At 52.3% G+C, this 17,591-nt stretch overlaps 1 protein-coding gene across 11 annotated transcripts in view; it reads left to right on the top strand.

Moving 5' to 3' along the window:
• Positions 1 to 16,560, top strand: part of PAX8 (paired box 8) — a 55,632-nt gene extending 39,072 nt beyond the window's left edge. For 4 of the 11 annotated variants that reach the window (XM_045979932.1, XM_045979930.1, XM_045979931.1 and 1 more), the window contains exons 9-12: positions 95 to 301; positions 6,981 to 7,082; positions 13,803 to 13,889; positions 15,357 to 16,560. In XM_045979932.1, the coding sequence (XP_045835888.1) occupies positions 95 to 301; positions 6,981 to 7,082; positions 13,803 to 13,889; positions 15,357 to 15,433 (473 nt within the window). In that variant the 3' untranslated portion in view covers positions 15,434 to 16,560. Of the gene's footprint in view, positions 1 to 94; positions 302 to 3,041; positions 3,536 to 6,980; positions 7,083 to 13,802; positions 13,890 to 15,356 lie in introns of those variants that run through there. The other 7 variants (XM_045979939.1, XM_045979937.1, XM_045979936.1 and 4 more) reach the window with 4 other exon arrangements.
• Positions 16,561 to 17,591: the final 1,031 nt, after the last annotated feature.

Here is a 17,591-nt window from a genome sequence, read left to right as displayed (position 1 = left end):
CTCCCCCACCCCACATCTCATGGCTGGGTTTGTGCATGTGCCCACCCCATCATCTCACACCCCTCTCTCCTTGTTGTCTCCCTCCCTCCGGCAGATCCTCATTCACCCTTCGCCATAAAGCAGGAAACCCCCGAGGTGTCCAGTTCTAGCTCCACCCCTTCCTCTTTATCTAGCTCCGCCTTTTTGGATCTGCAGCAAGTCGGCTCCGGGGTCCCAGCCGGTGCCTCGGTCCCGCCCTTCAATGCCTTTCCCCATGCTGCCTCCGTGTACGGGCAGTTCACGGGCCAGGCCCTCCTCTCAGGTACGACAGGGAGGTCCCGGGCAGCTCTCGCGGGGGGTGGGAGCGGGGGGATCTCAGGGCCGGCCACCAGTCCCCTGCTTTGGGGTCCAGCCCCCTCTCTGGCCCTCAGTTCTGTCCGCCATCACTCTATTCCCTAAATCTTCCCGCAACTTTTGGACATGCCCATATGTGGTGCTCTGTGCTGGCAACATCAGGCGGCGGGAGGGGCAGTCTATGCCAGGAAGAGGGGTGCCTGGCTGATTTCTAGAACCTTGCTCCAAAGCACCATGGACAAGCAGGGACGTTAAGGTCAGGAGCTGGGCAGTACAAAGCAGTGAAACCTTGGTTAGGGTGAGAAATAAAAAAAGAAGGAAAAAAGAACTTTGGAGGGGAAAAAGTCATTGGCTTTTGTAGCCAATGAATGGACCAAATTTCTAAAGACAACAGGATCTGTCCCCATTGGGTCTCCATAGTGTAGCTCTTCCTGTACCCAGCTTAGCAGGGTCACCCTTGGAGAACACCGAAGCAGAGTTACTCACCAGCTTGAGAGGTGGAAGAACAGGGGCACCTCCCATCAGGAACCTCACTGACTCAAAACATGTAAAGCTGGAAGCACTTCGGGGCATCTACAAGAAATCTCTCCTTACACTGATGGGAAACAGATCCAGGAGGGAGAAGGGCCTGGTCAGGGTCCCTGAATAGGCATGTGTGTCTGGCAGAGTGAGGGCTCAGCCTGCGTTCATTCCAAGTTATAAATCAAACTGGGTCTCCCCAGCAGAAGGACATCAGCCCATCCAGCTAGGGCCTGGACAGTAGCCGAAAGAGTCGGGGTGTCTGGCTTGGGCAGGAGGCCTGGAGTGGAATAAGCAGAGGGAGCAGAGACCCATCATCATCTCCAGATATCCGTCGGGCTTCCCCAGAAATGGGACTATTTTAGATATGGGCCCAAGGCATTGAACTAGAACCCATGGAGGAAGCCAGAAGTGAGGCAGCCCTTCTGGGCCAGTGGTTTTCAACTTTCTGGGCCTCAAAACACTCTCTTGAAGTGACAGCTTTTGCAGAAGCCAGGTGTCCAAACCAGACAAATGAAGAGCCACTCTGTTTGAAGCAGGGACTCTGCCCCTGAAAGCCCTTGGACCACCAAACTAGAAAACCAAGACCTCTGCCTGCCCAGCGGGACCACAAGGTCATCTTATTCACGTTCACAGACCCTGTCTGATAGCTGCCTCTATATTCCGTCCGGCAGGCACCTGTGATTTTTATTCTCTGTGCATGCCCACATCTAATGTGGGAGGTCCTCTTGAAAGAAGTGGGCACAGCGGTAAAGGGTTAACAAAGGAAGTCCAGTGTGTGGGCTGAAAGACAGTGTTTCGGGGTATGGAGCAAGGAAACGAATGTTGACTCAGAGTTCAAAATTTCAAAAGCGGGTGAAGTCAGTGGAGATGGGTCATTTGTTTTGACCAAAGTGATTAAAGGAGAAAAATCCGTGAGCTGAGTGGGATGATGTCAGCCAGAGAAAATGGGATAGGGAGGGTGGGAGGCAAGCCAGGGAGTAAAGGGACTCACATCCCCTGCGGGGTGGAGAGGCCCGATCGCTGGGAAAGACTGCCCGCTTCGTGTGAATGGCAGACCCAGAGCAGGAGGGCTGCAGTAAGGCAGCAAGGGGGTGAGGTGTAAGTGAAGCGTGTGATGCTGGGGAACGGGACTTTGGTTACTGTGTGAGTCGTCCAGAGACTTGGCAGGCCCGGCTGAGTGGAGAGGGAAGGGCAGGTGGCCACGGGAAACGGTCTTGGATAGTCGTAGGAAGTATAGTTGGAACAGCCTGGGGCAAAGTGTCCCCCCACAGTCTCCCCCCACTTTCTCCCCTCCCCATCACCCTGTGAGGGCTTCAAGCACCCCCTGTCAACATGCAGTCAAACTGAGTGCCACTTCCACTCTCTGCCGGTTCTTAGACTAGTGGCCATGCCCACTCTCCAGAACGACGGCAGGAAGGGAAAGTTACCCACCGCATGGGGTAAGGAAGACGCCAGGGTGCCGAGCGTGGCCCCTGCAAGAGCCAGTGGGGGGCTGCAAGGCCCAGAAGACGTGGCACCAGAGGCAGGGGCTCAGAAAAGCAAGAGGTGCCCAGACTTGGAGGGACTGGGTTCAGGCAGGTTGCTAAGAGCAGGAAGCAAGTCAGGGCTGCGGTTCACAGAGTTGGGCCAGCTGTGTGGCTAGGGATCAGTGTGTCCATGCAGAGCCCAGGGTGTTGACCCACAGCTCCTTGAAGACCATCCACCTGCAGCCTCTGGTCAAGAATGGGCCTAAATGCCTACCCTGTGGCTGAGCCATGGTGATCAGGCTGGGAGGAGATCCAGGGAGAATAAAGGCTAGGAGGAACAATCTCAAGAGTCCAGGGGCCTAGAAATTGACCCAAGGGAGGAAGAGGTGAACTTGAAAGGAAGGGAAGGTAGCCCAGACTGAATTATTCTGAGGTAGTGCTGCAGACCAGAGGAAGGGGCAGGACAAGCTGAGTTTTCCTTCCAGATTCAGCGTGGCCCTCCCGGCTCTCCTCCTCTGAGTGGCTTCCTAAGGATCCTCCCAGCTGCATCTCCATCGCCCCCTGGGGTCACCTCCTCTCTTCGCCCAGTGACTCTGATTGTGCGATTTCCAGGGTGACTATCCTTCTGGGTCTCAGCTTCTCCCTAATCAGCCAGAAAAGTAGCATGAGGGTTTGAGGAACAATAGGATTGCCCCTAATATTCTTGTCGTTTCCCTTCAGATGCCCCAGTCTGGGTCCCAACACACTTGCAAGAGTGATATCAAGGCCATCCCTGTCCTGCCTGTCCTGGGGCTGATTCCAGCTCAGCTGATCAGAAAGCTCCGAGTTTGGTTTTATCATCAAAGAGTCCATTACCCGCCTCCATTCTTTTGTGCGAAATTATATTTAGTCCTGCCAAAGAGATTTCTGGATTGCTATAAATTTTCTTTGCTATCAGAACAAGATAAGGAATTGAAAAGGGGTCATGTAGAGGGCAGACATCAAAGTGGACAAATAAAATTGTCTGCAATCACCTCTACCCTCTGAATTCCTCGGAGGAATGCTACCAATATTTGGAACTTTTACCAGTATTTCTGGGGTGCTAGTGCTTTCTTATAGAACCCCACTTTATAGCCAGCCAACATGGGCCTGTGTCTACATCACCTTCTGAAAAACAGGGCCATGTTGGAAGTATATTTGAGTGCTGAGGAGTTACAAATCAAAGAAACTCATGAGGAAGAGCCTTAAAAATAAGTAAGTCCGTTAAAGCTCCTGGTTCGGCCACATTGGAACTCATGTACTCATGGCTTCTGTGGTTTCATTTCTCAGAAGTTTGCAAGGTTTGCGGCTTTTTGGAAGTAAGCACTTATGTAAGGAACAGAAGTAGAGTTTTGAGGGATTGAAAAGGAAGTTTAAGGGGCCACAGCCTGGGTGAGAGCCATCCGATAGAAAGTCTTGCTGGGCTTTCCAGAAGGGCCAAGTTTCCTGGAAGCCTTTGGGATGTGCTCTGGCATTTGATTCAGAAACTTCTGTCCCACCGGGAGAAAACTTGGGGACTAAGGAGAGGTGAAGATTGAAATCTCAGAATTTAAGGGAGTGAGGCTGATGAATGTATTTCTAGGAGCGGTCTAAGGGCTGGTTTCGTGGGGTGGGGTCCCATAGGGCAACTGTGGCTAAATTAAATTGTGGCTTCAGGGGAGCCCATGCCCCAGGGCTGGGCCCATGGAGCTGCAAAGCTCAAGAAGCAGTAGGATCAGGTGATGGGATGAGATGGATGAGGGTGGGGAAAAGGGGAATGTGGGACCACAAGAGGCCTGGAGAGTACCTTGGCCAGCACCAGAAAAGAGTTGGCCTAAGAGCCAAGACTGACCTCCTCACCTTAAGCCATGGTCTTGGTAGACACAGCCTCAAAATCCTGCTCAACACGGTGTACCAGGGAACCCCTACCAAAGAATTTAGGGGTAAGCTGAACCTAATTTGCAATCTCTTATTTAACCTAGCTCTTCACGAGACAGGAAGATGTAATTCAGAGCAATTAAGGGGTTTGCCGCTCAACCACAGTCTGGCTTGGATCTAGAAGCAGGAGGAGGAAAGGGAGAAGGCATCGGGCTTGAATTAGCCACCACCCTTTTCCATCACTCTCCTTTGCATGCACCTGTCTACCCTCCTTACCCCTGCCACCCCACAGGCTTCTTGTCACCCCTTTCTCTCATAGGCTCCAACGAGCCCGGTGCTTCATCTGAGGGCTGAAGGGGCTGAGTCTGATAGCTGATTGTATTGCACTCCTCTTGGAAGAGATCAGATTTTACCTTGGTATATCTCCTGCGTATTTCTCCCTCTACTTCTGAATATACTGAAATTTCCTTGCCTCACTTGGGTTTCCAGTCCCTCATCTGTTTGGACCCTGGGTCAAGTGAACTGAACTCACCTGTAGAATTTGGGTAGATTCTTCCCTATTTGGTCCAGCACCAACCACAGCAGGACATTGTACTAAAGTCAAACAAATTAGGAGGTGGTGTATGAAAACATTCACATACCTTTAAATAATAAACACTGATGGCTCATTCAAATAAGATTTGCTCTGTAATGGTTCCCATGACATGTAGCAATTTATAGAATGTGTCCATTGCCCTGATCAGTGTCCACCTGTAGCATGGAATGCTGGCTCTGAGCCATGCTGGTCATACTGTAGCAGTAGTAATAAGGTGCATAAGGCTACCCTTCCGGTTTTCCTCCCATTTTGCACACGAAGACACAAGCTTGGGCACATAGGTGGCTGGTCTAAGGGCACTTGGAAAATTAGCTGTAGCAGCAGACTAAGGACTGAGGTCCTCTGGTTCCTACACGGTTCCCTCCAGAGAAAGGGCAGAAGCCCAGAAGGCCGGGTCTTGTCTGCTGACCCCCAGGCTTGCCTCCACACACGCATCCGATCTAGTGCCCCATCTTGAGTTAATGGCGGCCCAGCTAATTTAGCATTCTTATTCACTGCTGCATCCCCAGTACTCAAAAAAGTGCCTAGGACATCATACTTACTCAAAAAATCTTTACTGAATGCGCAAACGGTCTTCAGGGAATCCCTAGAAATCAAGGTAAGAGTTAGTCCCTCCAACTAACTCTAGTCGTCCCTTATCGACGACTCATAAGGTTCCGTGGGACATACCTTCCCTCTCATCATTCCTGGCCACCCGTTGAAGAGTTTGAAGCATGCAGGACCTGGGGCGAGTGGGGAACCTTGGGGGGAAAAAAAGTTACAAGCAGGAATATAGAGAGAATGATCTTGGCAAGTTGGTTGACAGGCTCACAGGGAGTCCATGCAAATCCTAGGGGAAGAAGCAGCCCCTGTGCGGAAGAGGCAGAGGCATTTGGGGGAAATGGTCATAATCGAACATAATGGTTCTCAACCCATGACGATATTGCCCCCTGGGGACATAGGGCAATATTTAGAGATATTTAGGGTTGTCACACGGCGGGGGGGGGGGGGTGAGGGGCTGCTACCGACATCTCTTGAGTAGATACCACGGGTGCTGCTGAACGTCCCGCAATGCAAGGAACAGCCCCCACGCAAAGATGGCGCCAAATGTCAAGAGTGCTGGAGTTGAGGAAGTTCCGTAACCATCACCAAGAACTGGGTTGACCAAATAATTCATCACTCACACTGGGCCATTTGAGAGTGAAATGGGCATTATTAATACATATGCTGGCATGGGGGTCCTAACCTGGGCAGAGGTGGGCAAGCCAGGATGTGCTACCAAGAATCCCTGGGTGAGGAAAGAGTTCGATCCGGACCTGTGGGACATGGCAGCTGTGGAAGAAACTCAGCCAGTCAGACGGGGGCCTCCAAAACAGGAAGTCTTGACTTCCGGGTATAAGGAAGAGTAAAGCCAGGGCAATCAGACAGGTCTCCAGAGCTGCCTCGGTGCCACAGAGGCAAGGGCATTATAAACAGAGGGGGGTGTCTGTTTTACTGAAAATGTGGGGTTTTCCTTCCTTCAGAAATGGGGTTACCAGTTGTCTGGTTCATGTTCACATGTAAATGCTAGGTATCTCCCAGCCCACATCTCCTTTCTAGGTCAGGGATCACCGGTAGGTTTTGTGCCCCTCACAGCTCTGATAGGAAGACCCTCTCTGGCCCCCCGGAAAACAGTACAGCGATTGATTAGCAGTGTCTGCCTCGGGTCCAGAAAAAGGGTGGTCGAAGGTAGTGGCCCAAAGGCCACACCCGTGCCATCCCTTGCTCCTGAGCCCCAGAGCTGGGGCTGGGAGACCATGAGTCTGAGTCCAGTGGCCTCTAACCTATTACTTACGGCTGCACCCACTGCTGTACTCGACGCTGGGGGGATAACAAGGACCCAGAAGACATAGCCTCCAGCCTCCCTCCGACACAATGAGATTTTTGTGGGTGAATTAAGATTCACACAAGAAATCATTGGAGGACGGGCCACAATACAGGGCTGCAATAGGCGGGTGTTCCCTGCACGGTGTGGCCTGCACCCTGAGGCCTGGGCAAAGGGGGAAAGCCTGAATTTGAAGGAGGGAGGAGGGGGAAGCGGGTTTGGAGAGTGGCTTTAGAGAGAGCTGGCCTTGGCACAAGGAAAGACTTGCTGAGCCTCAGGGAAGCAAGACAGGAAGTGCCAGAGCCCACAGTAGCTGAGCTAATGATCCCTCACTGTATTTTTCCAGGGAGAGAGATGGTGGGACCCACACTGCCTGGATACCCACCCCACATCCCCACCAGTGGACAGGGCAGCTATGCCTCTTCTGCCATCGCAGGCATGGTGGCAGGTAAGGAGGCAGGGGGCTGGGCAGGAGGGGAGTTCTACAAACAGGAGGTGTGGGCCAGAGGTGGAGCACGAGGGGACAGGAGGGAGAGCATGTCCCATGCACAGACTTCCCAAAGGGCATGGAAGGACCCACCAAAGGGCACATGTTGTAAATGCCTCCAGGCAAGATGTTAGTTCTGGCTCCTTAAGTCTCCCCTGCTCAACCTCCTTCTTCCCACCTGCTCCAAGACTCCCCATGATGAAATGGGCAGGGCTGAGACAGACCAGTGTTCAAATCCAAGCTCTGCCACTGCCTCCACTGACTCAGTGAGCCTTGACGGAGAGCCTTGATGGAGAGTGCTCTGGGGGTCCGCAGAGCGATGTGAGCTGAACACCAGCCCGACCCTTGAACCATCCATGGTCTTCCAGGCATTTCCCTCCGGTGAATCTGTATGCCCTTTCTGCTGTCTGAGTGTGAATGGTGTTGGTGATGATGATGATGATGATGATGGTTGACATATACCTTCCTTTACACCCCACCCCCACTCAAACCTGTATGGGTGGGACCCACGTTCTAGGGACTCCCAAGGTACTCCAGGAGACTTGCTGGGAGGATTTCTCCACCATCATTTGGACCATCCTGGATTCCTGTCTGCCAGTCCTTTGGGTTTCTTTATCTACCAGCATGATCATTGCCCAAAAGTGACCCGGGGTGTCAAGGTCTAGGCGAGGGAGGAAGACAAGGGGCGAGTCGCACTCCCTCTGTTAGGGAGTTATGGGAAGTTATGGGAAGGACCAAGGGTGGATAGGGCAGAATCAAGCCATTTCTACTGCCTCAAGAGGCCCTAGGACCTGGAGCTTCTGGAACAGACTGTAAATCAGGGCATCTGTGACCCCCATGCCAGCCTCTGTTGCTCTGACCCCAGACCCTTAGCAGATACACCCAGGCCTGCTTCCCTCCCTCCCTGGCAGGGACTGTTCTTTGCCAGCCACTCACTCTGGGTGCCCAGTGCTGAGGCAGGTGGGCTGGGCTCTCCTGGGCTGAGGGCAGGGAGGGAGACTGGAGGGAGGGAAGGAGGCTCCAAGCTCCCTGGGAACCTGCTGAGCTGGCACTTGTTGCCGGCCTGGTTACCGTGGCGATGTGCTTAATGCAGCGTTGAAAATACAGAATACTGACTCCTCTCTCCCTCCTGGCCCTGGACTCCCTCCCTCCCTCCCTTCCTCTTCTGGAGCGTGAAATGAGATTGGTCAAGATAAAAAAGGAAAAGATTCGGTTATTTTTTTAAGAGTGTGGATAATGGGGCCTCTCAATCAAAATCCCAGGCTCCAGTCGGCTCCCCCATCCCCCTTCCAACCTCTCCACCTTCCAGGCCGTCTGCTTAGAGGAGGAGGAGGGAACAGAAAGCACAGGGCTTTTCTCTTAATTATGAATCATTCCCCAGGGCCAGGCCCAGGGCAAGGGGGTCCAGGAGCCTGGAGTCTGACCTGGGAGATAGCTGGAGGGTTTGGGCCTCTCATCAAAGGCCCCCAGATGTTTCGAGAAAGATCTCATCCTGAGTGAGTGTGGTGGAAAAAAAAGAAAAAAACAAAACAAACAAACAAACAAACAAAAAACCACAGTACTGTTTGATGAACTGCCATTGGATTGCAAAAGGGTGGGCCTTGCCTTGCACGGTGCACGGGCTCCCCAATCAGTTGTGTGTAAGTAAGTTTCCGGAAAATGGAATACTATTTAATGCATCATCTGGGTCCTAGGAATGCCACAATACAAATGAATTCTTTTTTTTTTTAATTTATTTGATCGAGAGGGAGAGAGTACATGCAGGGGGAGCAGTAGAGGGAGAGGGAGAAGTAGGCTCCCTGCTGAGTGGGGAGCCCGATGTGGGGCTCGATTCCAGAACCCTGGAATCATGACATGAGTGGAAGGCAGACGCTCAGTGGACTAAGCCACACAGGCACCCTGTACAAATGAAAAATGAATTCTTAAGGAAGGGTTTTTTTTCCCCCATAAAATATTATTTGTCCATCTCTTACCAATAGCCACAATCCTCCAGTGGGCTGAATAGTGATGCTTTCCATTAAAATTAATAAACCTTCACATCCTCCTCTCTCTCTCTCTCTCTCTCTCTGCCTGCTTCTCTGCCTACTTGTGATCTCTGTCTGTCAAATAAATAAATAAATAAAATCTTTAAAAAAATATATAAAAAATAAATAAAAATAAACCTTCACTGAGCATCTACTATGTGCTAGGTGCAGAACATGTGCTTAATGCAAGGCATGCCAGTGACATTCTTCAATCACTTGTGGAAGGAAGGTGAAGATCATTTATTATGCACTTCTGTGTGCCTGGTCATTCATAGATACAACTTTCTTGCTTAATCCTCACCATAGGACTAGGAGGCTGGTATTATTCTAGTTTAGTATAGATATGGAAACAAGCTTAGTGTGCCTAGGGTCTCCATGAACCGCACTATGTGGTTGAGTTGTTCAAACACAGGTGTTCTGATTTCAAATCTAGGGCTCTTCGTGCTATACCGCACTGCCTCCCACAATATCGGAAATAACACAAATTCTAAGAAAGCGACACAAGAACAGGACCAGGACAGACTTCTCTTATCCACTCATCTTCTGTTTTGCCTTCTCATGGTTGTTGTTGTTCCTGCCCCATTAACAGAGTTGATGACCCTCACAGCAGCTCTAGAGCTGACTGGCAACTCCAGACAGATGGATCCATTCATCCATCCACCCAGCTTTCCACCGTGTGTCTTTGTACACATTTTCCACCTATCCGTGCTTCTTCTTACCCATTCATCCACCCTTCCATTCTCCGTCTTTCCGTTCATCTTTCCTTCCATCCATTGTTCCTTCTATGCACTCATCTATCCATCCTTTCTTACATCCATCCTTTAGGTGAGCCATCCATCCTTCTATCCACCCACCCACCCACCCATCCATCCATCCATCCATCCATCCATCTATATATCCTTCCATACATCCATCCCTTCATTTATCCATCTTCCTATCATCCGTCCTCCATTACCCAACCTTTCAACCATTCTTGCATCCTTCCATTCGTTCACCACCTTTTCACCTAACAAATGCTGGTTGAATCTCTATGGCATAGGATCCTGGGGGGTTATAGCAGTGAACAAGGCAGGCCCCTCTATTCATGGAGCTTAGGACCTAATAGTGGAGGGAAAAGTACAGTAAACAAGTCAACGAATGAATAAAGAAGATAATTTCAGATAGTGATAAGTGCTGTGAAGATAATAAAGTAGAATGATGTCACAAAGAGCCACAGGGAGAGGAGATAACTACTTTAGATTGGGTGAACAGCGGAGACCTCTCTGAGAAGGTGTTCAAAGTGGTCAGCCAAGTGATGAACTGGAGCTGGAGCAGGCCATCCCCAGCCCAAAAGAACAGCAAGTGCAAAGGCCTCGAGGCAAGAACCAGTTTAGCATGATCACACATGAAAAGGGGGTGAGTATATCTAAGAACAACAAGTGAATGGGGAAAGCATTACAAAAGGAGGGGATTTGGGGAGTGGCTGGGTCAAATGTTAAGACTACTCAGGCTTCTGGGAAAACGGAGTAGCTAGTCAAAAGCAGAAACACAGAGACCAGTTAGGGGAGGGACAACTGCAATAGTTCACTCAAGACATGACCGTAGGGGCACCTGGGTGGCTCAGTCGATTAAGCATCTGCCTTCCGTTCAGGTCATGATCCCAGGGTCCTGGGATCAAGCCCCACATGGGGCACCCTGCTCAGTGTGGAGTGTGCTTCCCCCTCTCCGTCTGCCCCTGTTCATGCTTTCTCTCTCTCTCTCTCAAATAAATAAATAAAATCTTAAAAAAAAAAAAAAGACAGATGAGGCTTGGGCTGGGGAGGTAGCAATGAAGGAGGAGAAAAAAGACACTGAGGCTATGTTAGTGGTACAGCCAACAATACTTACTGGTGATTTGGCTGTAGGGGTTCCAAAACAGAGGCTACAAGGATGACTCCTAGACTTGGGGCTTGGGAAAATACATGACTGGTGGTGGTGGCAAGTAAAAATGTGGGAGACCAGGAGAGAAGGAGGTAGAGCTCTATTGGCCCCAAGAAATCAAGAGTTCTATTGGCCCCAAGAGGATTGAGACACCTCCAAATACCCAGTTTAATAAGGCAGGGGCACATGATATATGTCTCAAGTCAGGAAAGAATTCTGGCTAGGGCATAAATTTCAGCCATCGTACTGAGCTGTTATTTAATGCCAAGGGATTAGACAAGATCACTAGAAAGAGAATGTGGATGGAAAATCACAGAAGGCTCACAAATCAGGCCTTCAGCATTTAGAGCTCGAGGAGAGAAGAAACTAGCAAAAAGAGTGAGTGGTGGAAGACAGTGGATCCGGCAGCAGAGGCATCACAAAACCCAAAGACGTTAGAAGGAACGATGACCTGAATCACAGTCAGCTAGGAGGTCGGGGGAGGGGATTGGGAGTGGACAGGGAAGTGACCATTGCAATGATCGGGGTGGAAGTTGTGGGATTTCAGGGATCAGCACTCCTGATGGGAATGAGAGGTGAGGGCAGGAACCAGGAAAGAAGCACAGAAAGGGGCTGGTAGCCAGAGTTGGGACAGAAAAACACGATGCAGAAGATAGCAGAGCATGTTTGCTGGCTAGAGGAAGTGGTAAATTAGGAAGAAAAGATTGATAGAGCAGAAAAAGAAGGGATAGATTGTAGGACCAAGACCTTGGAAAGGCAAGTGGGGTGGGATGCAGAGCAAAGGGGACAGGTTGGCCTTTTGGTCTAGGGGCGTTTCATCCATGTGGCTGGGGCAGGTGGATGGATCTGGTGGTGGGGAGAAGCTGCTCCCAGGCATGTACCCCCTCCTGAGCCCCCAGCCCTACACCAGCTTCCCTGTGATCGAAGCATGTAGGTACTTGGTGAACATGTGTTCAGTAAGTAAGTGTGTGAGTGAGTGAAATGCATGGGTAAGTGACAAAATGAGAGAGGAAGCAATGTGTATTTTCCACCAATGTCTTCCTCGTGCTTCGGAGCCAGCAGTGTTTGGCACTCGGTGGAAGGAAAGGCACGGGGCCCCTGGCTTCCCCCTAGGGTGCTCTGATACCAGGCCATTCTGGCGTCCACCCGCAGTAAATGGAGAACAGTTAGCATTGTGGGATATAAGGAATACCCCTGGAGTAGGAGCTAGGGGCCAGGATTCAAGTGCAGGCTCTACTGAACACGGGACCTGGGGTAAATGTCTCTCCCTCTCTGGGGAGCAGTTTCTTCATTCATGATCCTCTGTTGAACTTTATTCTAGCACCTGCTTAATGGGAAAATAGTAAAAGTTAGCATGTCCTGAGTGCTTTTTATATAGCAAGTGTGGGGCTCACCATTTAATGGATATTATCTAATTTAATCGTCCCTAAACCCCATGAGATAGGGACAGTAATTCGCCCCATGTTACAGATGAGGAAATCAAGAGGAGATGTGACTGGCCCAGGGTACGCAGCTGAGGAGTGGGGAGCAGAGGTTTGACTCCAAGCGGGCCAGCTCCGGATCCGGTGATGGGGAGCTGGAGCTGGAAAGCTTGCACTTTCAAGCTTCCCTTCCAGAGTCTGTGAAAGAGACAGGAAGTCACAGAAGGTCCTCCGCTCCCCTCCCGACAGCAGATGAGGTTTTGAAAGGCCATGCGGACTGACAGGGGATGGTGGGGTTGGCAGGAACCTGGCATTGCATAGGCTCAGAAGCACATAAAGGGATAATCTGGAATTCAGAGTTCGAGCCCTAAGGTCAAGTTCTGCTCTGCCATTTGCCACCGTGGGGCACTCCAACGTCCTCCCCTATAAATTGCTTCAGATCTAGCTGGTGAGAATAAAGGGGATGAGTGAATGGGAAAGCGTTTTGCAGTCTTTAAGCTCCTTGCGGAGTATGGATGATATTGGAGTGGGCTGCTTGGGTCTGTTGCTGTCATCTAAGGGAAACTTTCTGCGATTTCTCTGGTCAGTCACTCTTTTGGTAAAGCCAAGAATCCACTTACCGAAGGAGGTGATCTGATTAACTTTGTGTCAATTCACGCACTGAATTTGCTTCAAGGGGCAGACTTGGGGTGGGACAGGGACATCCTCAGAGCAAGTCCCAGGACAGATTTTCCTGCAGGGCTCCTCCCTCTGCTCTTTCCTCTTATCCTCACTCAGGACCCCCTGCCCTCCCCGCACCGCCTCACCCCTGCCCCTAACAAACTCAGACCTAGGGAGGCTAACAAGTGTACCTGCGGATTCTTTCTGTGGCTGTTTCTGACCCCTCTTACTCCCTTCGACCACTCCTGGAATGGCCTTCTGCCGGAGGTCCACGCAGCAGAAAAAGCGGCTACAGCTTGGGTCCTAGAGTCCCAGCACAGCTTCTAGACACCACTAAGCCCTTCAGTCGCGTGTGCTTCTGCGGGTCTCCAAGCCTCTGCTCCTTTACCTGAAAAATGGGCCTGAAAATATCACCTCGCTCCTGGGGTAGTCGGGAGGACTGAGCTTGTCAGGGCAGTGCCTCTGGTACCTGGCAATAAAGGGCTCTGTCCAAAATGATGCAGACTAGGGGCCCCCCAAAGGGTGGGTCAGGGGCCTCTTGGCTCACCTTGTCCTGCCCCAGCTCCCCCTATGCCCCAGGGCTCACCCAATGGCAGCCCTGCAGACCCTTCTCCCCACCCCCAAGCCTACGTCGGTGTGTCCACCTCACAGGCCTCTCACCTGTGTGCCTCCAACAGGAAGCGAATACTCTGGCAATGCCTACAGCCACACCCCGTACTCCTCCTACGGCGAGGCCTGGCGCTTCCCCAACTCCAGCTTGCTGAGTAAGTCCGCTGGGGGCCACCCAGGCCCTCTGCTGCATGGGGTAGGGTTGGGGTACAAGGCTGGGCCAAAAATCCGCCTGAAAGGCAGCTGGGAGGCCCAGGTGAGATGGAGGGTCTGGGGAGACAGGTGTTCTTGGCAGGCCAAGCAGGTGGAGGGAAGTCAGAGCCCCTGGTTGTCTGGAGGGAGAGCACAGAAGCGGGAGACTTTTTTCTCCCTGTCATGCTCCCTCCAGCCGCCTGAGGCCATGTGTCGGGTGTAAGATTCAGGGCTCAGGCCTTGGGAGGGCAAGGGTAGACTCAAGAAAAGTCTCAGAATGGACTTCCCGTCTTCAGGGACTCAGAGTCCAGCCGTGGTGACACTGAGACGTGGGCGTCCAGCAGGATGCCAGCCGCCCTCTGACCCCCGGGAGCGCGCTGTTGGCAAACGAGGTCATCCCGCTGTACACATAAACCATCTCAGTGTTGCACAAGGGCTCATGACTCCACACCAAAACGCTTACATGGGGATCCTTTGTTCACGTTCCCAGTATTTGGCTTGAGATGCGGATGCCCCTTCAGTGGAAGGTCCAGAGAGTGAGCCGTGGGCTCCCCTTCACCTCTCTCTTGCCCCGGGGCTATGGGTTGGATACAGAAGCTTTTTAGGAAACCAGGCCCCTTAAATGGAAACTCGAGGAATTCTGCTAGAGTCTCCCCGAGCAATGACCTTGAGGGTCTCAGAGCAAACCTCAGCCCAGGAAAACTGATGAGGCCAGTGTGGCCCACCCCGTGGGCACTGTCACAGGCCTAGCAGGACCATCCACCTCCCAAGACCCCCTCTCCTGCCGTGACCTCCAGGCATTCCAGAAGCGACCAGAAGGATGGCTCACCAGGGCTCTGTTTGCCAGATGGGTTCCACTTTAAGCCACCTTTCTATTTGATTTCACCAGAAAGGATGAGGCTGCTGAGCTGGCCCAGGGGACAGGTCACCTCCCTGCCAACCCCACTGGGCTGCCCATCCTGCAGTTGGACAGAATCTCCCCAGGGAGGCCCTCAAAGGCACATTTCCCCTGGGCACTCAGGATTCTAGTCCTTCTGGGCCCTAAGAGGAAGATTCTCTGACCTCTCACTGTTTGGGCAAGGGTGGGGAGGGCCTCAGGAATCCCCCCCAATGTGCTTGGTTCTTCGGGGTTCCAGATGTAACTGCTCCCAGTTGCCCTCTCCCTGAAACGAGGGTGTTGAAGGTCAAGGCACTCCTGGGAGGAGGGGCAAGAAGCCACGGTTCTCATTTTGGCCAGAAACCCGAAGGTGAGGCCAGAGAAGGAGGAAATAGGGCCGGAGAGGAGTTAATCTTTGATGATCAGATAGGCCTGAGGAGTAGATGATTAACTTGTGTTGTCTTCAAGGTTAGCAGATGCCGGAGAGGCTGTGTGGTGCAATTTCCCCTCTGACCAGCGGTGTGGTTGTTGTTTTTTTTTTTAACATGTCCAGGTTCCCCGTATTATTACAGTTCCACATCAAGGCCAAGTGCGCCACCCACCACCGCCACGGCCTTTGACCATCTGTAGTTGCTATGGGGACAGTGGGAGCAACTGAGCACCAGGAGGACTTGGCCTGGGACAGGCCTCAAAGAGTCACACAAAGGAATCTTTATTTATTACATGAAAAATAACCACAAGTCCAGCACTGCGGTGCACCCCCTGTGTGGTTGTTTTAATGAACCATGAAAGACAGGATGACTTTGGAGAAGGCCAAACTGTCCTCTAAGACTCCATAAGGAGGGGCAGGAGTCCCAGGGAAAGTGAGAACTGTTCCGTTCCAAAAGAGACACTAGTGGAGGAGAAATGTGGAGAGAAGAAGGAACAGTCGAGGAGCTCGAGAAGGATGGTGCAGAGGCCCACGATGGGCTTAGGGCCCCACGGGGGCCCCCTGGCTCCTCCATCAACAGGCTCTCGGAGGCCACACATCGCAGCCAGGCACCAACGCTCCCGTCACCGCCCCGCAGAGAGCCGCCTCCCACCTGCCCACAGCTGAGCTCCGGCTGTCCACCTTCTCTGCTCAGCTTGCTTGGCATTTCCGCACCTCCCTCCTGGTGGGGGCTGAGGGCTGGGTCAAAGCTGGAAGCTCCTCCTGATGGTCACCAGGACCTTCCTGTCGTCTGCTGCTGAGAACGTGTGAGCACGCCCCAGTTCTTCAGTGGATCACCCCCTGGCAGCCAGATCAGCCCACTCCAGCTGGAGACAAACATTCCCAAAGGCACCCACCCCAACCCTGGCTCCTGGGGAGTAACCTGCAGCCCTGAGGCAGAGCGAGGCCCAATTGCCGGGGGCCCGCTTCCCTCCCCCAACAGCCCCGGCCCCGCCAGGTGCACCCCTGCAGCCCCAGCCCACAGCAACTCAAGAGTCCCCGTGGCGACCCCCCCCCCAAGCCAGCATGGAGGTGCCCTCTCCGGCCCCCCCCCCACCACCACAGCCCTTGCCTCCGCCAAAGCCTGACTGTAAATACTATAAATGAAGCTCTGTTTGGATCAAGCTTCCCTCTTTCCACCCCCAGACTTTGGCCTCTCAGTGAATTGTCTCCCTGCCATGTTGGGCTTCTCTCCTTGATGCTTCTTTTCTTTTCTTTTCTTCTCTTTTTTTTAAAGACAACCCACCATTACCACATAACTCAATAAACCATTACTCTTCGTCTCAGGCTTTGGGGTTGGCTGGGGAAGGAAGCAGCCTGGGTCTGGGCTTTCTCCAGAGAACCTCAGAGCCCCCATGGACCATGAGCTCACTGTGGGGTGGGGGGGCGGGGAGCTGAAGGACCGTGGGCTGCCCAGGAGCCCTGACTTCACGTTCCCCCTCTCCCTCTGTGACTAGACGTTGAACTCCAGGCAGCCACTTCTCCTCAGCTTTGATTTCCACTGTGAGTGAACGCCAGGATAAAATGAGCACACGGCACGGTGCCGGGGGCCAATCGTAGACTTCCCGCAAGTAGTCACTCTTGTTATTCACAGGAAGCCAGAGAAGCTGCAGGCAGGACAGGAGAAGGTTCTGGAAACAAAATAATCTGGGGCCTACATAACAGCTCCTGTGCCTCCTGGAGCAGGAGAAGAGGAAGGGAGAAGATGTCTCCTGGGCAGTGCTGTGTGCCAGACTCGGTGCAAAGGGCATCCAGTAGATAAGTTGGGATTAGCCCCATTTTACATTTGAGGAAACTGAGGCTCAGGTAAAATGAAATAACTTGCTCAAGGTGGGAAATAGTGGGTTCAATCAAGTCCTCTTGGAAGGACTGGGTGACGGGAGGCCCTGGGTGTGCAGGGCCATGAAGGGCCAAGGAAGCCTGTGGGGACTTCAGACAATCCCTGTCTGAGAAATGCAGGAGAACACAGGTCAACATAAAATGGTCGCCATGAGGGCTCTGCCCCCACCAGGACGCTTGGCCTGCAGGCACCTTCTCTGTGTGGGGCACAGCCGGAACGAGGGGGCAACGCACCCTGTTGAATGCTGACAGCAGGGCAGACAACTCGGGTTTAGTCAGATGAAGAGAGAACTCCTCACCCACCAGGGACTCCAAGACTAGGAGGGCTGAGGAAGAAACATAGGCTCTAACCCCCCAACCCCACTCCAGTCTTCCCTACAGAGAGGCCAGAGATGCTCACCAAGGATGGCATGAAAGTAGAGCCATGGGACCATCCCACAGAGAAAATCAGCCTCGTCTCTGAGGGGACCCAAGTTGAGG

Source organism: Meles meles, chromosome 15, assembly GCF_922984935.1.
Source record: "Meles meles chromosome 15, mMelMel3.1 paternal haplotype, whole genome shotgun sequence".
In the NCBI taxonomy this organism is placed as follows: domain Eukaryota; kingdom Metazoa; phylum Chordata; class Mammalia; order Carnivora; family Mustelidae; genus Meles; species Meles meles.
The sequence above is the reverse complement of the archived record's forward strand: the minus strand, read 5'-3'. Positions and strand labels throughout refer to the sequence as shown.